The sequence below is a fragment of the Falco naumanni genome, chromosome 6, assembly GCF_017639655.2.
Source record: "Falco naumanni isolate bFalNau1 chromosome 6, bFalNau1.pat, whole genome shotgun sequence".
Taxonomy (NCBI): domain Eukaryota; kingdom Metazoa; phylum Chordata; class Aves; order Falconiformes; family Falconidae; genus Falco; species Falco naumanni.
The window spans coordinates 10,184,383-10,205,835 of NC_054059.1; the positions used below are offsets into that span (position 1 = coordinate 10,184,383).

The 21,453-nt window shown below is 37.7% G+C and overlaps 2 protein-coding genes across 3 annotated transcripts in view; one reads left to right on the plus strand and one right to left on the minus strand.

The window, feature by feature from the left end:
• The window catches only part of IMPG1 (interphotoreceptor matrix proteoglycan 1), a 66,800-nt gene extending 51,003 nt beyond the window's left edge, over positions 1 to 15,797 (plus strand). The window contains exons 13-19 of one of the 2 annotated variants that reach the window (XM_040599256.1): positions 2,915 to 3,462; positions 4,256 to 4,475; positions 8,302 to 8,512; positions 10,407 to 10,583; positions 10,682 to 10,863; positions 11,183 to 11,263; positions 14,103 to 15,797. In XM_040599256.1, the coding sequence (XP_040455190.1) occupies positions 2,915 to 3,462; positions 4,256 to 4,475; positions 8,302 to 8,512; positions 10,407 to 10,583; positions 10,682 to 10,863; positions 11,183 to 11,214 (1,370 nt within the window). In that variant the 3' untranslated portion in view covers positions 11,215 to 11,263; positions 14,103 to 15,797. The remainder of the gene's footprint in view (positions 1 to 2,914; positions 3,463 to 4,255; positions 4,476 to 8,301; positions 8,513 to 10,406; positions 10,584 to 10,681; positions 10,864 to 11,182; positions 11,264 to 14,102) is intronic. The other variant, XM_040599257.1, reaches the window with a different exon arrangement.
• Positions 15,798 to 16,735: 938 nt separating this feature from the next.
• The window catches only part of MYO6 (myosin VI), a 118,197-nt gene continuing 113,479 nt past the window's right edge, over positions 16,736 to 21,453 (minus strand). Inside the window, exon 35 of the mRNA XM_040598171.1 lies at positions 16,736 to 20,038. Within this exon, the coding sequence (XP_040454105.1) occupies positions 19,839 to 20,038 (200 nt within the window). The 3' untranslated portion in view covers positions 16,736 to 19,838. The remainder of the gene's footprint in view (positions 20,039 to 21,453) is intronic.

The following is a 21,453-nucleotide window of genomic DNA, read 5'->3' on the forward strand; positions in this document are numbered from 1 at the left end:
GTTAAGGGCAAAACAGGCATGCACTGTGGCATGTCCCTGCTCTGCAGTTGCCTCCCCTAAAACGTGGTCTCTGGAAAACCTTGGCAGCACCCAGCCCCTAGTGATTTGTTCCAATACGTCAAAATATTACAAAATGTCCATAATCATCAGCTGTCCAAGACAATTTAGGAACTGCCTTTGATGGCTGTTCTACTTAAAACTGCAAGATAACAGAGGAATCCTGCAAGAACATGTAACAGTAACTAATAACCTGGTCTTCAAAAGAGGGGGAGCATCCTGCAAGGTAATTGCCTTACAAACTTGCAGTATTTTGTCCATCCAGAAAGTAGCAAATGTGGAAGGTGTCCTTTCCCTGATTACCCTTGTCAGAACAGTCCCATACCTTGTTTCTCAAATGCTTTTTCGTGCATAGCTATGAGAACATGTATTGCTGCTGTGATAAACTCTGCTCTAGCAAGAATTTGCCTGACATTTCTCAGCACCTTGCTGAAATACAATTTAACATGTTACTCAATACCTGTTAAAAAAAGTCTTAAAATACATTGTGCTTTCAGACGGCTTTATTTGTAACAGAATAACATGCACTAGGGATTGATGTAGTGACTGCATAAATAAGCAGATGCAGTAATGATCTTTCAGCATATCCAGGTGATGTTTGGAAATTATTTCTAGAAGTTCACTTCCCTGCAGAACAGACCAAAAAAATATCTAGTGCTTCCCTTAGCCAAGGCATGCAAAACACTTGTAAGGAATGGAAAACCTTTGAACCGAGAATGAGAGGGGTGCTCCAGTAACACCATGTTACTGGTGTCCCAGAGTAAAATTCACTGATCCTTCTTCACCAGAGCCAGAACCACATCGCCCTTCTGGTAGTGTCAAACCATGACACAATGGAAAGTGTTTCCCTTTTTCAGAAAACTTTAATAGTCCTTAGTCCAATACTTGAGCACCTCAGAGAAACCACAGAAATCACTGAACCTCAATAATGCTACAAAGAACTAAGAGGTTGATTTAAGTAGCAGAAATTATGACAGGAGGAAACCAGGCATCTTACATAAATTTGCTGTGTTCTGAAGTCAACAGAATGATAATAGGTACTTCAAAAGATCCAGCATATGTTTGGATGGTTTTCTTCAAGCGAGATAAATGTCTCTCTTGACTAAAAAGGGAACAAAGATGGCTGGCTTAAAGGATGCATCTCGCTTTTAAATGCCTCCTAGAAGTGAGAGCAATACTACCCAAAGGCATATTCCTAAGACTTCTGAGAAGATTGAAGCAGAACCAAAAAGTAAAACTAGCTCTCTCACAGCCTGCTCCAATAATTTAAACACCGCTCGGTCTATGATGTGTTTTATTACTCTTGATACTATTTAGTATTTTATATATTAATTTTTAATATTATAATATTCATTATTTTTATATTATTAACTTATTTTATTAGCATGCATTTTATTTATCTCTTTACACTACTATCACTGAATCATCATATATGTACTACAACATACATAATTAAACAAATACTAAAGGGGGGGGGAGGAATATATGTAGCAGCTCTTAACATAAGTCTATGCAAAGTGGTAACCAGATGGAAGAAGATTTTTTTCAAGCATCTAATTCTAGTAAAACCACATACGTGCCTTAGAAGAATTCTTCGCTAGTTTAAGAAGTGTGGCCCTAAGAATGGGGCTATATAGCAAATAATCCACATTAGATCAAGGCATTGTATCTGCAGAGGGGAAGCACACAGCTAGTACATGCCGTTAAATTAACAGTGTCAAGAAAATAGCTATCTCTTATTAAGATTGTCCTTGTTGAAAAATGTACATTTGTTCCACAAACCAGCAATACAATAAGCAGAAGATTGGGCTGCATACATTTAGAAGCAAGGAAACAGAAAGGGACACAAAGACCATTAATTCACGGGCAACTCCTATGCCATGGACAGAATAGTTGCCACCTTCTTCAGTCCATGTTACGCCCAATGCAAAACTGCGCTCTGCTTTAGGACTTTCCTTGGCCACTGGGAGGAAATTAGTGCGTAGGGAATAGAAGAGTTCATCAGTTGGAGAAAAACTTCTTTCCTATCAGCTGATAAGTGGTTTTGCTTGCAGGGGGCATGTCCCACATGAAGGACCCACATATGTATATCACTGGAAAAGGACAAAGTTGTCAGCTTGGGTAGATGTCTGTTCCTTGGAGGCCATCACTTGCTGTGAAGGCATGGTGCTCAGGTAGCTGCAAGCCAAACTCAGAGTCTCATTCATCATACTTTAGATTTGGATTTCAGTTACAGCTTTCACACAGCCTAGATATGTGCCAAGCCCCAGTGGGGACCTCATAAAAGTTCAGCATCTGGATCGAATGGCTGCTTCAGGTGCAACAGATGATTTCTTAAGGCTTGAATTTGCTTTCACTTGGTGCAGTTATCTTTGGAGTAAATTGACAGTTTGCATCTGAAGAGGCTGTACTGTTTTTTGTAACCACATTTTAGGATTACCAGCAAATAATAGCTGTAACCTCTCACAAAGGGGAACAGAATGACTCTAACTTACAACTGATCTGAACAGACAGCTTAAAGCTGCAATCTACTCTTTCAGTCAATACAAACTGACATTGTGATTATGTGCCTTCAAAACGAGAATGCACTTTGGAATGGCTCAGGAAATATTTACCAAGTGTAACTCTTATATAAACACAGCACCCACAGAAATCTCATCACTCAAACATGTGGATGAGGTGGTTGATTCCAGTACTTCTTTGGTGATGGAAATAATATTTTCAAGTTTAGATAGTGTTAAATCTTGTTTTTAAAAATGTTTCAGTGGAAAAACAACAAGCATATTGTTTCCATGCTTGATGTTTGTTATGCTTGCTTTTCAAAATAGCTATTTGTTGTACCCCTGTTTTTCTGCAGCAATTAAGATCATGGATGAACCAGAATCATCAGGCGATGACATTTTGGTTACAGAAAGCACTTACGAAACGTTGCCTTTCTTTATTGGTTCGAGCAATCTCTCTACCACACCGCCTGAAGATGTTATTACAGATATGCTACCATCAGCACCAATGCCTGCAGCAACCAGCCCATCCTACAGCCACACTGAGATCATCAAGCAGTCCCTTGAGGTACTGGATTCCTCAGTGCCTGCATCTGAGAGCGTTCCTCCCGATGGCACTGAGACAGGAGTGCAGGACATTGCTGCCGAGTTAGACCACGTTGTGATGAGCACAGCAGCACTAGACGAAGTGGAGCACGGCAGCGGTTATATCTCTGAGCCTGCAGAAGCCACCCCAGCTCCTACGCCGAAGTATGTAACTACCAGCTCCATGACAACCGCGGCCAAAGGCAAAGAGCTAGTGGTTTTCTTCAGCCTGAGGGTAACCAACATGCACTTTTCAGATGACCTCTTCAACAGGAGTTCGCTGGAATACAAAGCACTAGAACAACAGTTCATGCAATTGGTGGGTGAAAAATCAACATGAACACCACATGCAATAATCAGGCACAGTTTAAACAAATACACTGAAGAGCGTGGTATTTTAACAATATCAGACCCTACTACAATTCAGTCTAATAAGTTGTATTTTTAAAGGATCCATAAGCCTGGCATGCTCTCGGGGTACGAAGAAAGAGTTTATGAAGCCAGCGATGAGAGTTCTTACTTATTCAAGAGACTCCAGATATACACCTGGCATGTAGTTTATTTGCCTTTTTCTTAGATTCACGTCAACAGTATAGCAGTGCTGAATACATCCGAGGCTTGTGTCTACATGCTAGATTTAAAATTAGGCCTTTTAAACTATATAATAGCTTAGCAAGGGGAATGTGATTAGATATGGATTTTCTCTACGGGTACAATAGGGCAGCAGGTCAGCTCAGTAACATGCCGATTATGCTATGCTCTAACCTGCCTGGATTGAACATTTGAAAATAATTAAAGTTGGCTCTTGAGTAAGGTGATTTTTTTCTCTTCCAGATGAATAAACTCCCCAGCTGCTGTGCATTTCATTACAGGGAAAATTGCTGCCCATCCATCTCAATACATTATACAGAAATATGCAAGAGTCCAGAAGAAGATAGTGCTAAACAGAAAAATGAATTTGGTGGTGGAGTTTAACAATTCAGACATAAGTTTTAAATTCAGACATAAGTGTGTGGTGTGTGTACTTGATAATGAAAAGTGACTATAAGAGAAATCAATAGCAGGTAGACATTGACAGTAAGTTAAAATAAAGGCAAATTTGTGTTTTTCAGCTACTTCCATACCTCCAGTCCAACCTTACAGGTTTTAAGCACCTGGAAATACTTAACTTCAGGAACGGAAGTGTGATTGTGAATAGCAAAATGAAATTTGCCAGGACAGTGCCATACAATATCACAGAAGCAGTACACTGCGTTTTGGAAGATTTCTGTGATGCTGCAGCTCAACACCTCAATTTAGAGATTGACAGCTATTCCCTGGATATTGAGCCAGGTAAGATTGCATTACTAGTGTATGTGCAAAATCAAAACCAAGCAGATAATCTTTTCCAGATTGCTACAGCTTCAGAAGTATTGCTGTTTTGGAAATAACTATATTAGCAATAGCCTCCCAATGAGCAGAAGTAATAAGAAAAAACAAGATCATAGAATCATAGAATTGTTTAGGTTAGAAAAGACCTTTAAGATCATCAAGTCCAACCATTAACGCAGCACTGCTAAGTCCACCACTAAACCATGTCCCTAAGTGCCACATCTACACGTCTTTCAAATACCTCCAGGGATGATGACTCAACCACTTCCCTGGGCAGTCTGTCCCAATGTTTGACAACCCTTTCAGGGAAGAAATTTTTCCTAATGTCCAATGTTGCAAATTACGTTGCAGACATACTTTCACACTATAATGAAATGCTGGGTGGAAGTGTTGGTCTGTGCATGTACACCTACTGCTTTTCAGAGACGAATATAGTGAACTAAAAACTCATTCTAGAATAAGGGCTGAACAAAGACAGGTGTAAAGAATGCTCATGTGCAGTTTACAGGAGTGACTTAGGCAAATTGTGCACCCAAGTACGTAAATATAGTTTCTGATAATTTTTGCAATGCTGTAAGCAAACCATAGTTTAGAGCTTCATTAAATCTTTTTTTAAAGGGCTACAGATTTCAGGACTGAAGGAGGCAATTTCTAGGAATAATTTGATTCTACAGCTACTCACTGACCACAGCATGGCTATATGTAGCACTCCATAGATTTGTAATTACAGAATCCTTTCTGGATTAATAACTTTCAAATAAACCTTTGTCTGTTAAACAGTAGAAAGTCAGTAATATATCTGGATGGTATTGTAACATCAGAAGCTTACAGTTTTCAAAATCTACATTGTTTTATAAAATTGAAGCCTAGATCTATTTTCAGGTTCTGGTAACTATTTCAGAGCCAAATTTAATTTCATTGGCATGGAGAAGAACAATACTGATTTGGTTCAGCTGCCTTTTTATGTACATAACTGACAATTCCAGAACAAAAATCCATTTGCAATTTATGCAGGCAGTTCCTAGTCTGTTTTCATTTCACATACCTTCTCGTGGCCACTAAAAGCAGAGATAGTGGGTGGTCAAGAAAGTTAACAAAATCGCAGTGTTCAAACTATCAAATACTGACATGAAATACTGATATTTTTCTGAATAAAGTATTAAATGAGTTCCCTGGAAAGAGTGAACTTTGGACCACTATACCTTGTCTGCTTTGCTAGTAAATTTTTGATAAATAAAAATTAAAATGGTAAAGTTGCTAAAACGCAAACACAGAAAAATTTAAAAATCTTTCATTGTCGTCCATATCAGCTGCTTTACTGATGTGGTATTTCAACATTAATTCAAGAAAACAGTGTCACAATGAGTTTGTTAATGGGGCTGTTCTTTCAAGGCTTATGAGCAGTAATAAAATGTCAAAATAGAAGAAATTATGTTTAGAAAGCCAGTGTATTCCCAAGCAGTTGTTTCAAAGCCCAATGGTCTTTTCACTTGAGGGAAAAAACCCCAACAACAACAACAAAAAACCACAACAAACCAAAAAAACAAAAAAACCCCCACAACAAACCAAAAAACAACAAAAGAACCCCAATCTGTTTAGAAAATTAAGATAATTAAGCAAATTTCTATTCGTTGTGAAAGTAAGAGCCATCTAGTGGTAATGATGTTATACCAAATTGAAACACTGATGGGAACTGACAGTCCAAAATATATACCAAGATTCAGCAGCTGCAAAGGGTTGACTGCATTGATCATAAGTAATACAATAAAGAATAACATGGCAGGCTTTTAAAAATACCTGCTTGCATTATTTTTGTAATCTAAACAAAGTGAAAATACAGCAAAGATGACAAAGTATGGCAGGTAATTAGCCCAACACTTTAAGGAAAGTGAGACCACATTGTGCAAACTTACAAAAAATGACACTAACACAGCAAAATATTCATGCCAAGCTCTGCTTGTCAAAAGAAATGTGCCAAGACCTTCTAGCTCCTGAAAACTGCACGCAACCCTGGGTAATGCTTAGACGGAGCCTGTCTCTCCTAACTAGTGACGTACGGAATTAAACTCTCTAACTCGAAAATTATAAAGTAGGTACGTTTATTGCGCCCAGATGCACGGAGGATCCCTCCACCAGAAGCGCGCATGTCCGAAGTGACGAACCATCTCATATTTATACAATAAAACAAATGAATGTTCAATTGATGCCTATACATATTCGTTACGTAAACCCACTTATTCTCGCTTCGTATGTTAATTAGCTTATCAGTCCTTTGCCTGGAATGTGGTGGTCTTGCAGGTTTGCAGCTAATTCATGTCCTTGTGGACCATCCGGTTTTCTTTAGCGAGGAGATTTAGTGCTCCCTCTAGATAACACTGGAATGTTTCTCATCCTTTTTTATAAATAGCCCCTTTGTTAGAGGAAGAAGAGCAGGTATTTCCTTAAAGCTGTGTGGTTACCTGACCAGACACCACACCCATGACCAGTCACCACACCCACATTCCTTGAGCAGACACATACAATCACAATCGGTGTTTATTCTCCCTATTTCACACTATTTCTTCATATCACTAGCAGTATCAGTCTTTCTTTCCACGGATAGAAAGTTAAACTGTGACCATCAAAACTGGGGAGAGACTTGCAGGAGAACATGCAGTTAATGCAGCTGTTACTGTTTTAATCAAGTACTCAATCATACAAACTCCTTTATTAACCATTTTTCCTTTGGAAGCGTTCTGGTTTTGCTTGGAGTGCAATTCTGTGTGGGGTAAGAAAAGAATCAATAAGAATCCCCTTTTGATTTGCCAGCTCATTTTGTTTCATTAGAGACTAAACTTTGTAATTCCTAATCAGTCGTATCAATGACTAGGGCAAAGTACTTGGAATATATATATATAATATTACAGATAACCAAAGGTTTGCCTGACAATGAAGTTACTTGTATTTTATTGTATTACTTTGATGCCCAGTTGTTAAGAGTTTACATGTACATATATTTGCAGCCCAGGAGCAAAGTATGTCCCAACATCTTTATGCTGCGCTTTACCACGCAGTATGCAGGAAAATGACAAGCTCGGTGGTGCAGCCCTCCCTCTCCTCATCCCATCAGCCCAAGCTGGGCTGAGCACCACGTTAAAATGGCTCCTGGGTCTTTTTTTCACATTTCTAGTAAGAAGCAGAGAATGGGAAAGGAGTGGACTTGTGTGACAGCTGAACTCAGGACTTTAAGCTCTCTCTGATTTGAGCCTTCCTGTCAACATCAAAAAAAAAAAAAAAAAAAAAAAAAAAAAAAGACCTGCAAGCACATATTTTCTCTAGATCATGCCAGTATTTCTGGGCTGCAGTCTTCATAGTACTGTGCAATATTCAATAATCTAACTCCCTACCCTTGTCATGTCCTCAATTATGTGTTTAAGATCATTACAGCTGAAACGATTTCTTACACATACATAAGACTGTAACACAGTATCCATGAGTATAAAACTAGCAGTTACAGTAAAAAATGGGATAAAAATATCCAAATATGAAAATTCTTGTCAGTGAGATGAAAGTAAAATCACAACTTAATAGTGATGAGGTAGACAAATGTAGAAGTAAATATAAGCTCGCATGCTTGCTGTGTTATCTCCAGAAAGAAGGACCCGTGTCTTTTTATGCTAGATGACATCCTCCTATTAAACACACAAATAGCAGGCTAGTAAATGTGAATTGTTTTCTCTAGCTGACACAAAGCCTGCCAAGTTACTTTCGGTAATGCATGAATTAACGATTTACGCATCGTTTACAGCCGATCAGGCAGACCAATGCAAATTCATGGCATGTGATGAGTTTTCCGAGTGCATAATGAACGAGTGGACAAAAGAGGCTGACTGCCTTTGTAAACCTGGTTATGCAAGCCGAGACGGATCACCCTGTCGGAGCCTGTGTGAGTCTGAACCACATCTTTGCGTCAATGGTGGGAAATGCGAGTTAGTTCCAGGAAGAGGAGCTGTCTGCAGGTAAGTAAATGGTGCTTAAGATGAATGCTGCTAACAGACCCCTGGTATGCCTATTGCATGAACAAGTAGGGCTGAGTATATACTTTTCAACAGCATAAACTATGCTAACAAGCCAAGACCTCAATATTCAGACACTTTAATCTACATTGCAATACCCTTCTTTCGTATAAATAGTCTCACTGTGGATAAATCCATTTCTGCCTGTTAGTACACACAGAGCATCATGATCTATTTATTTTTTAGAGACGCTTTAGAAATTTATTAGAAATTCAGCATCATTGGCAGAGATGACACGTACAAAACCATGCGTTCTTTTCAGATTTCCAAATACATTTTGGAGAAATGAAAAAACACATTCACAGTTTTACCGTGGGTTACATAGTAGTATTTTAAGAAATCGCATTTTTCTAAGATTATTAAAAAGGAAATCTATATTCTTATAAACATACCTATGAGCACTATTCTGATTCTTGACCACCCAACAAAGCACATGAAGGCTGAAGTTGCTTTCAGGGCTTTCTGGGAAAGACTTGAAGATTAGCAGCTCCTCCTAACTGCAAACACACTCCGTAAGGATTTTTACGTGAAATTATGTTAAGCGCATATTCAGAACTACCACAGTACTTGAACATATTAATTTGCTTTTAAAAGTATCAAATTTCACCTCATTGTAAGACTTGACTACCCAGAGCATTGTGAAACTGTATACTAGACTGGCACATGGTAGTTGACCAGCCACGTGTACAAGCAGCAGACAAGTTATAATTTTTGCTCTTAGTATTACTTGCTCTTAGTTTATTCACCCCTAATATTGACATTACAACGTTAACAATATGTCCTTTAGTGTACTTAGGATTGATGTCAAAAAATAAGACTACTGAGGAAAATTATTCATATGATAATTTCACTGTGACAACGTAACTGCTGTTACTCATTTTCTGCAGTGGGCATCGCAGAAATGGTAACGCAAGATTATATTGAATTCACCACAGTTACTGCTAAATTTCTGACTTGCAAAGCCATAGCAGTGCAGCTGCGGTATTTTGTATTGGAAATCAGCCTGCGAGCTAAGGAGGTCGGTCCTCTTTGAAACTTTACTGAAGTAGAAAAGGGTATAGCCTACTCGAAGACCAAAGCATGAGGGAAAAAAACACCTCTTTCAGAAAAGCTCTGATTTGATGTACAGTTACCACCAAACCATCATTTGGAATTATAAAAGTATTAAAAATAATAAATGAAACTCTGAATTATAGCATGGTACGAACAAGCTTACCACAAGTCTCAGACTGACAGTGTGTGCAAACTTGTACAGTCTGCAGAGAGAAAATGATGCCCTATTATTTGCTTTAGTCAAGCGCTCCTTTTGCTTGTGAATTTACTCAGAACCACGCTAGTTTTTCCACTGACTGGAACCCTGGTGTTCTTATGTAGAATATGGCCATCTTCTCCTTTGTTTAAACTGAGCTATTTGTAGTAGAATTCTTATTTCAAACCTCACTACTCAGACTGAAATCACCAATGAACAGAACATCGGCTTCAAAGAAGTATTTAGATATTTCTCTAAAACACACCTGAACTTGTAAGGTTCTAAGCCACAAATATTATTTCGTCTTCACCCGTGGGGCTAGAAATTTGCCAGACATGTTCCAAATGCATCATGTCCTTAAAATCTGGAGGTTGGCAAAGAAAATATCGGTGTCTTTTTATATAACATTCACTCTCATGTATCTAAGAATATTATCTTTCCTCTATTATCAATCACGTTTTTTCATACATAACAATTAATTGTATTGGGAGTACTGTCCTTATATTTAATTGCAGATTTTCCTTTGAGGTACTCTATATTTTCTGCATTCAAGTTCTGTACATTATCCTCTTCTTCTCCCTATTTTAGATGCCCGGTACGTAGACACGAGCTTTACCAAGGACAGCGCTGTGCAAAATTTGCTCCAGAACCCATACAACCCTTCATTTTTAAACCTCTCCTACTTGGCTTACTAAGCCTTGTTTTTCTTTTCATCATTTTAATTTTTAAGTTAAGAAGAAAAAGCAAAAGAAACTCTAATTTGCAGTAAGCTGCTCACAATCTTTTTCTACACATTTCAAAATATTCCTTTTTTTCTTTTGCAATTTAAAAACTTACCTAAACAAAAATGTTCTGCATTGTAGAAGTGCTACTCTCAACAGCTGCAATTCAGAAAATGCTGTAAGGATTAATCCTGTTTTTGAACATGATGAACCGATAACTAGCTTTTGTCAAACGGCTTGCAGTGTAAGTGCTTGTGTCAGTTCCACAGAGATCATTGATCACGAAGCATTACACCAACCTGAAAACACAATTCAGCATGGAGGTAAAATGCATGGAAATCCTTTTTTTACCCCTCAACATACAGCCCCACCTCACGTAACAGGTCCATCTTCATGTATTAATCCTACAACTAAATCAAATTTGATTCTAACCACTTGCTTGGCTATTTCAGAACTAAAAATACTAATTAATTCATTTGCTTTCCACATTTACTGCTGTGTAGGTTTCATAAACAGGACTGTTAGAACTGCTTTTCTTACAGCTCTCTTGCATGGCTTTGGTGGTCCCCCCTATCTGAGTGCCTTTTGTGCTTTAGTGAAATAATTAATCTGGTGTTTTGATTTCTTTTTTAAATGTTGTAGGTCACCAGACCAGTTTACAAAGCCAAGACTGACAAGTTAGTCTCCGAAATTAATTTCCAGCATCAGCCAGACAAAACCAAGGTTTGTGACTACTTTCGAGAACTTTAAATGATGTTTGCAATTAGTATTTTACACCCATCTTAAAGAAATGTGTCTGTGGGTAATTGTAGAGCAATAAACAATAAACTTTCATTGCAGCTGATCTACTTAAAATTACTACTTACAAAAACACTAAATATTTTATGAAAGGAATAAAATGGCACATCTGTGGGAGAAAACCAGGCCTGCATCATTTAGACTCTACTTGAATTGTTAAAAGTATATTGTCAGAGCTTTTCTCAAGATCTAGTCAAGGGAATACATTTAGTGAGAAGCGAGGCAACCACAAATGGGTTTAAGAAAAGCTAGGTGGTTTGGGCCACTTTTAACCATTACTTAAGTTTAAAACGAGCCCTAGTGTTGAACACATTTTTAATCACTTGGAAAAAGTCGATAGAGGAAGAAAAACTTACGTAGAACAAACACAGCTTTTGTTAGCTGAAACTAAGAGCACCACTTCCATAACACAAGGTGGAAAACACCTTACAGGCTAGGATTTTTAACACAGAATATGGCATCTGAACTGAATTTTCAGAAGGGGGTGGATACTGAGGATTCTTATGCCAAATTGAAAATTCCAGTCTTTCAATTCCGATTTGCAATGTGTAATGACAGCAGTGACAGCTTTGTAGGACATATTATCTACAGTAGTTACAGGTCTTATTTCTAAAGGCATATATGAAAATAAGCATAAAATTCCAGTAGAAGCCAAAATAACCTTTGGTTTCTTTGGAAGCATGAAAAATGTCTCCAGTTTAGTTTAGGGTCACTACACAGAAAATGATTGCAAAATCAGAAGGGTTTCCTTTGGTTGGGGTTTTACCCAATTAGTCATCCAGGTACTAAAAAACAACATTTCATGTTCAGGAGAAGAACTTGCTCTTCCTTCTGAGTTCAGTAGAAAACACAAGTTATTGCAGGCAGCTGAAAACCCCAGCTGGCTCTCTACATGGTCAGGTCTCTGGGAACTTGGTGTGCCTTGGTCCACAAGTAGCGCAGTACGAGTAACAAAATGACTGGGACAGTCACCTTTCTGTGGGCTACGGCAGAATGCAACAATGAGCTGGAGTTCACGCATTCAAGCCGATCAGCTCCTTCAGACTGAGGCACGAGGCCAACAAGTCCACATTCAGTTGGCCTGCCGCGCTTGACAGTCAAACATGCCCGAGTTTCCAAAATGATGCGACTCTCTGCTGCCCACCTCCCCCACACATGTGCTCTCTGTGGCTTTGAGATGAAAGCTGAAGACACAACCTCATTCAAAATGCAACTTTTCTAACACCTGCTGCCCCTGCTAGTGACCGCGCTGAGTGTTCTCTCTTCTGTGAAAAAGGTGCTGAGAAATAAAGCACATAGCTTGACATAAGACCCTCACAGCTGAAAAGCAACCTGTGAAATCCGTTATTTTTCAGTTGATCTAATGGATGCTAACCTATAAACATCATTTATTTGTGCTAGTACATGGCATGGCTGAGTGGGCTTCTTTTTCAAGATGTTATCTGGCAAAATTCAGTAATGGATCTAACCCTTGGGCGGGGGGTGGGGTGGGGGTGCAGGGAACGGATCTCCTCTAAAGATTCTTCACAAACTTTTCTAATCTTTCAAAAGAACTGTACTGCAACAGATACCACAGAAAATTGGTTTTAACAAATTTAGATAAAACAGTACAGCAGGGGTCTTCAAACTTTTTAACCAGGGGGCCGGCGCGGATGAAGCGGCAGGAGGCCATCTGCGGCTGCTTGGTTTCCCCCCCCCAACCCCCGGCGGGGGGGTCTGTAAATACCGGGGGCGGATTGAGGACCCTGGGGGGCCGTACCTGGCCCATGGGCCGTAGTTTGAGGACCCCTGCCTTACAGAATCCAGAAATATTTGACACAAAATAGCCCAGAAACATTGGAAACGTAGCACTGGGTAAGAGGATGGTAGAATAATTTGTTTCATAAAGCTGAATGTAATTGGTATGGACAAAGACTGCTACATTTGATGTAATTCGAATGAAGCCTAAAAGTCATTATCAAATATTCCCAAGATATATGTAAAATGCATCATTCTTTGCTCATCAAAACCAGTAACTAACACACAGCATGATCCTCTGAAAAACTGACTCTCAACCACCAAGCAAGATAACTGACATTAAATCTGAAGCAAAAAACGAAACTGCCATTTGTTTCATCCTCACGTCAGTCACTTGGATCATCAAGCAAACAGTATTTTGGATTAAACCAATAGAACAAAACAAGCTAGCCTGTTAGATCTCCTCCACCAATATCAGAGACTTAGTGCTTCATTACCAGGACCACAGAGGAAAGAACACCTAAAATACCACACAGAGATGGAAGTGGTGCGCTCTTAGTTTGAGAATGCCAGGCGTCGGGTTTTATACATTCACAAGTTCGCATGGCACAGCTGCCACACTTACACTTAAAACAATGCATAGAAGCTGAACATCCCAAAGATCATTTTATCCCAGGTCTGCTGTGTGACACTTGTAGATACTTTAGCTGTGACTTCTTTTCTAGCACACTGCACTGTCATTATTTTAGTCAAAAACATGGTCTTCAGATTATGATGGTATCAGCGGTACTTGCTTGTTATTTCACACAGAAGCACAGCACTGTTATACCACGAAGGAAAAATAATAACTTTACTCTGAACTCAGTAACTTAGTATGTAAAAAATAACTTCAGGATTAACTCAGTTCTTCTTACAATGACCTGGACATTATCTCAACAGATTTAGTGATTTATCTAGCAGTAGATAAATAATGCATTTTCAAATTCACAAAAGCTATTCAAATGTCTTATGAGAGTTTCTCTTACAGGTACTCAAAAAAGGAGGTCTTCATTATCCAAGACTGGACTTCAGGTTGATGATGCATATGGAAAATATTCAAGGATTTCTAAGGATATAACATTTCAGCTTTAAAATCAGTACACATTAAAAAAAATTGTTTTATTAAATAAGAACAAGCTGACCATATCTAAAGTTTGCCTAGTAAGAAGTCACCAGTGTTAAGATGCTTGCATTAAGCATCCAGTGCTTACACACCTGAACTGTATTTTTATTTAAGGGCTGAGTGCTAGAAATAGATTTTGCTGACAAGTGACTTTTTTCCAATATTGTATGTCACAACCATTCCGATAAAAATGTCAGGGAAACTTTATCACATTCCTCTACCCTTTTATGAACCTTCCTCACACACACTCCTGTGACTGGCAGACACGGAAATAAGAGCTGTCATTGACCAAAGGCCACATTAAAAGCATTTGGGAACGTTTTCATTCTCTCCCTGCAATGCTCACATTGCAAACCACACAGAAGCTGGGATTATTTTTTTTTAACCGTTTCTATGAACATCAGATTCCTATTTTTCTGCTAGCAAACACATTATGTATACATATGTACACATACACTTCACTGCTTAACTTCTGGTTAAACTGTCAGGTTATCCCAAAACTTCAAACCTTTTGCTGAGGCACAATACCTGCAGTTTCATCTTTTTAGAACATGAGATTTAGGTTCACGAGCGCCCCCCGAGGCAAGCAGGTTACAGTCTTGCCCGTAAGTGCGTACACTTTAAACTCAACATACACACAAACAATTTTTAGAGGTTACTATTAGCGTTTGTAGAAGAAATCTAAGCAGACAATGGGTGGCCATTAAGTATTTAATAGGCTTAAGAGTTCATGCTCTATGGATCCACAACCCTGATTCAGGTATGAGCATTACTTTACCTTGAACATCTTTTTCTTGAGTATATCTACATCTATATGCTGCACCTGTGTATCATATTCAGGCACTGTTTGTTGCTCGGTGCATATCGCAAGTTGTACTTACAGCTCAAACTGAGCTTCTACAACATTCACGACTACGCTGGATGACAGCTCCTCATTCAGATGTGAAACTCTCATGTATTCAGGACAGTAGCTGGTTTTAGTGACAATTCTTTTTACTTTGTACCACACAGTTACCACAGCGAAGACCGAACTTTAGTTTACCTTATTATGTACACTCAAAAGAACCGTTTATGAATTCCAAACGATTAACTGCACAGATTTGCCTCCAAAACCACCAAAACTGGTGATTGTGTACAAACGAAGGCAATGCACCAAGAATACAAGGTTGAGTTTTTACAGCTGAAAAAGTATTTTTACTTACTTTATTTAACTAGAAAAAAAAAAATATAATAAAGAAACCTAAGATGTGGTTTTACACAGTAACACTTCAGAATAAAACTCTACTTTAAAAGTACTTCTTGCAGGGCACCAGAAGTCACCCCTGCCAACAAATGTTAGCTTTTCACTATTGCTCATGTAAGTTAAGAATGCATTAAGAATGCTGACAGCATTCATTTTTTCCATTACAAATGTATTTTTGTATGTGTTTAGTACATTTCAATTCATGCTAGTTATCAATAATCAGATTAAAAAATAAGTGATTTTAAAATGTGTATCTTAATAATGATTATTCATTACTGTATTTATCACTCTCAACTATTAATTACCAAATATATTTGCTGGACGTAAGCCTTTTGTATTTCAATAAAATATAATAAAAATATTTACTTGAAAATTTCACAGAGAATTGAGCTGGTATTTAATCTCACACTAAAACACATCATGTTATCTTAAAACTGATGTAAAGCTACAGTTGGAGATGAAAGCCATAAGGAAAGTGAAACAAAATTGCATCTCCTAGATATCAAAGTCTGAATTATTTCACTCTTTTAAATTAAAAAAAAACATAAAAACAAACAAAACCACCAACCCAACAGTCTGATTTGTCCCTTAAGACAGGAAAGTTTGATAACACTTTTTATAAAAAAACAAAACAAACAAAAAACCTCATAACTAAAAGTGACACCACATCTCCACCCCAAACAAAGCTTTTCCTGCAGCCCACAAACCTGAAGCATCAGGAGTGGTTTCACTAGTCACCAAGTGTTGTATCTAAAATGGAAAAGATGCGAACAGTACACAGCACAGCAAACGATAAATACATTGGAAGTTATAGCAATATAGGTTAAAAAATAGTAATAAAAAGATACTTGTTTCAACAAATACTGAGAAATGACGTATGAGACTTAAATGATAACAAAATCAGGATTTTTTTAATATCAGGATGTTATTTTAGAGGAACACTTACCTTAGAAAATAAAGACCAAGCCTCTACTAGAGTAGCTTTAAGCACCATAAACATCTGATAGAAAAGCACCAGACAGCTGCAGCACAGAACTCCTTTTATCCTTCTCATAACTTAATTTACCCTTACTTATTATGCTTTAAATCTTTAAAGACAAAATGGTAATGAGACACAACTGAGATTTCAACATGGAATGTATTTATTTTTTAAAATTTTCAGTACAGTATTAGGAGGTAATTTAAATACTTTAAATAAAGAATGTAGATAAAAACCCAAAGGATGCAACTAGGTAAAGAAAAACAATCTTATCAGTGGATGAAAGACAAGTATTTAATGACTTTGTGATATTCGAAGTAGCATTCTCTAGAAAATTCATATTCCTGGGTCACCTAGTCAGGAATGTAGCCTAGCACGGTGATTCTCTTCCTCTCCTTTGTTTTGTGGAGTGTTTCATGCAGAAGAATTCAACTATAACGGACAGCTTCACTGAGAGGCAAGAACATTTTTTTTTTTTTTTAAATCAAACACACAGAACCAAGCCAACATGCTTACCTCATCATTTTGCTTCAAAAAACAATTGAAATTTTCCTCTATAACCATAGATCAGAAGGGCATTAAGCAATACTGCAATCCTACAGATCAACCCCCTCTTCTCCTTTTTTATTTTATCTCCAAATCCACCAACAGTATAATTATCTGACACGGTAGATGGGACTACAGAAACAATTGGCAAGCAGCTGAACATTGTCTGACATGTCAAAAAAAAAAAAAAAATCTGAAATGACTTGAGAATTAATTTTGTGCACAAAAAGATCAGTAAAAGTAAAAGCAGACGCTGCTTTTGCTGAAAAGAATTTTTAAAAAGAAAAAAAAGCAAGCCTGCTACTGTGCAAACGAAAATATCCTGATGTTTTGAATGCGTCTTCTGCTTGCCTCAGGCATACCACTGGAGCAATGCAGAGAGGTGGGAACATCTCATTTGAGAACGTCCAGCCACCAGTTCCTCTTCCACTATTTCAAAGTCAATTTTATTTTCCCGACAGGTCATATTTTTCAGTAATTTAGTTAACAAGCATTCTCATACACCCCATACTGAAAAATAAATTTTCTTTCTGATGCCAGGCCAGGACATCCTGGTATAATCAAAGGGACAGACTGGAAAAAAATCAGTTAATTTTTAGTTCCCCACAAGTACGTTTACACATACATATACAAAAAAAGTTAAGCATGTATATGTGTATATACATATACACTTAAGTATTGAGGTTCTTTGCTTACCATGTTCAGTCTCAGATGATCTCTTTTATATTACTCCTCTCTCTCTCTCTCTCTCTCTCTCTCTCTCTAAACTGAGACAGAATGTGTTAAGTCAAGAAGCTAAATCCAGATAGTAATAAACACAGGGTAGGGCGTCTCAGCCCTATCAGTTCAGTGATTTTTGTTCCTTGTATTGCATGAATGACCATAGCTTCTTGCAGTGCCAAGTTTCTAGAGGCTGGAAGTTCTGAAACTTTGGTTCCAATTCATTCACCACTGTACAGGTTTGCACACAACTTGCTAGCCAGCAGTCTGATCCACCGCTTTTGCCTTCTAGCCAAAAATTACTGCTTCAGTGAAGAATTTGGGTAAAAAGAAAACATTTTCTCATTCGCAATCACATGATGAAAAAGTAAGAGTAGGTACACAGTGGAAGCTGAGATTCCCTGATGCAGTGGACTCATATGGAGTTAATGTGTTAACCAAATATCTCCACATGTATTACAGTAAGGAGTGCATTTATAACAACAAGCAAACTGTGGCATGCAACCGCAATCCAAGGTCAGCAAAGGTGTATGCATCAGGAGCTCTCTCTTTCTGTAGCCTTCTTGCTACAGAACCGTATCCCTTGAAAGTTCAATTAAGTGTATCTATGCATTTAAAAAAATAAAGCTTCCGAGAGGTTTCAAACTGAGTAAACAGTGAAGAAATTATTTTATAGCGTAAGCAAACTTTATCAATTCATAGAGCAAGGCTTCATTTTTAAATCAGGTTCAGTAAGTAGTTAGATATCAAGCTACTTATATTTCAAAATCCTATCAGAGAGATAATAAATAATCAAGTTTACTTTGTTGATATAATGGCCAGCACAGTGAAACTGTGTTCACATAGAGTGAACAAGATGCATCCTAAAACTGCGAGAATTTAATAATTCCCACCCACAAAACCTCCCAAAAGAAACTGCTTAATAAGGGAACAGTTATAAGCTATGAAACTTGATAGAGGCGATTAAGGTAAAGCTCAGTGTCTGAATCACTACCATATTCCAGTATACTAAAAATTGTAGCTATTTCATCAGCACATAGTATTAGGATGATGCATTACATTATTGGACCAAGTTTTTACATGGTCTAACAAAAGGTACAGAACTTATGCATCTTTTTACAATTAAAATAAACAGGATATCTGAGGCTCAGGCCTCAATATTCAGTGAAGTTATACCACCACCAAAAAGCTGAACACATTTCCCTTATGCTATCCTTAATCTTACATGCCTCCAGATACAAGTCTTGGACAATTTTGCATAATATACTGAAATTACACTAGCTGGATAAACGAATTGTCCAAAAATTCCTAATGGAAACCTGGTCAGAACAATAAAGGTCTAAAGGAAATTTGTACTTAAAGAGAAAAAGAAACTAAGGGAGAAGTGGTATAAGCCCTAATGAGCAGTACATTCTTTGAGTACCTCCAGTATTACACAGTATTGACATACATGAATGCTCTTCTCTGAATGTACAGAAAACCCCTTCTCTTAAACCAAGACAGAGAATGCATTAAATAGGACTTTATGGGTCTCAAGTTTAGGAGGATTTCCCATCAGTTTCTGAAAAAGTAAGTACAGACACTAACCAGCCTTCAAATCAGGACATAAAAATGTCTCAGATTATATAAAAGTATACTCCAACTTCTCCGAAACAGAAGTCAAAGCTAAGGCCTCACAATTCCAGTTATTAGCAACAGCATACCCTCTTACTAGGGTCACCACTAGAAGCCAACTATTCAGTGTTTTAAAGAGGGGACATTATAAAAAGGTGGTTGCAATACAGTTCTTTGTAATATGTACCCAAGTACAGACAAATTGCTTAGAAGAGTTATAACAGAAACTGTTAAGGAAAAACGCAACATATAAACAAAATGCAACAAACTACACTGAAGTTTCTTCAAGGTCCTCATACCTAGTGAAGGTCACTACACAAATTAAACATCATAAAGTACAAATTAACAAACCACATGATTAATAAAATCTGTTCACTTTATATTAAACAACTCTAATACGATTCTAGAATGTGTACGTCCTCTGTTGCGCAGAGGAACTCTTCCCTTTGTATCACGGGCAAGGGTTCTCATCTCAAACGCTACGGTGCAAAATGACCATTTATTTCAACAGGTTCTGCAGCATGGCTGTAGCGTACGTAGGACGAGCCTGTCTGCTTTCAATTGCATTTTGAAGATACTGGATACCTCCACAGCGCTCCCAAATTTCTTCAAACTGTCTCGGCAAAATTTCAGCACCTCGCTTTCGAGTTAAACCAGTCTCTTCAAGATTAAGCTCACACATATCCATATCATCCTTACCTGGAATGGTAAAGGGAAAAAGAAAAAGCTCTTAACATCATCAAAGGTCCCATTAACAAAGATTAGATCTTTGTTAATTATATTTCCTCTGTCAAGCTCTAGTTTGTTAATACACCAGAGTTTACTGGGAAATCAGTCCTCAGACACAGATTATTTTTGGGTTTTGGTTTTTTTTTTTTTTTTGTGTTACATACAGAGCAGAAAAGCACTATCAGAATAAAGTAGTATCAGATGTTGCAACTGACAAAATTGTCCTTAAAAAGGGAGCAAAAAGGAACAGAAAAGATCCGCATCTTGATACAGTCTCCTTAAATCCACTACAGGATGACAACCTGCATTTGTTTTACACACACTTTCAGTTTTACAGTGAACTGCTGTTATTATTTAATTTGTTTAAATGTAGCAAAGCAACTAAGAACTCAAGACTTGATCAAGTAGCCAGTATTCTTAATCTCTCGACCTCCCATGCTAAACAATGTTTCCCAAATGGGACTGACACAGAGACTCTAATGAAATGATGAGTGCAGCTCACACACTGTATTTTAATCGTATTTTTTAAACGCAATCCACTGAATGTGGTATACATGGTAGCAATGCTATTTTTAGCTATGGGCTTTGACACCGAACAGGCAAGTTGTATAAGGAATTCTATTAAAAATAATCAGCAGAACACAAATGAACTTTTGATGCTAGTAAAGCATCACTACGAAGCTAAACAAATAGGTTATGGCCTTTTCTGCAGTCCTCAAGCTAAAAATAAAAACTTGAAACACAGAACTGTAAACAGCATTTCTCCAGTGTTTTCTCCCCCTTTTGTTATACTCCAGAAAAGGACACATCTCATTACCAGATAAATCTCTACCTATCCATTGCCACGTTTAGTTTTTATTTTAAATGTTTAAGATTAAAAAGCTATTCTCCCATACTAGGCAGCATAAACATGGTAAAAGCATCAGTTTGCTATTAGCACTTTACTATGGAACGACAGTATATTGTGTGTGCAAATTGTTTTGATACAAACTGCTGTAATTTTTCAAAGCTAACTAAAACCTAATACAATGACGACTAGAACTATTCCAGATAAATTGTGACTTTTTATCTTCACGCTGTCTTGAGTTCAGTGAATCATCTGAGGACACTCAGTGATAAAACTATTTACATCTGGATTCCCACTCTGTCTATTATTTCCTAGATTAAAGTACATGTACAAGTAAAACACGCGACCAGTTATATTTCCAACTGATATTCTGTAACATTTGGCCACCATCAACAGCCGTCCCAAATCCTCAAATTCTGCCCAGACAAGAACTGCTGGTGAAAACAAGATGACACAACTTGGGAAATTTGCAGAAAAAGAGGGTAATGATGAAGTTAGTTATCAACTCTGACCCTTTTCAACACTTGAATTTTGCTGT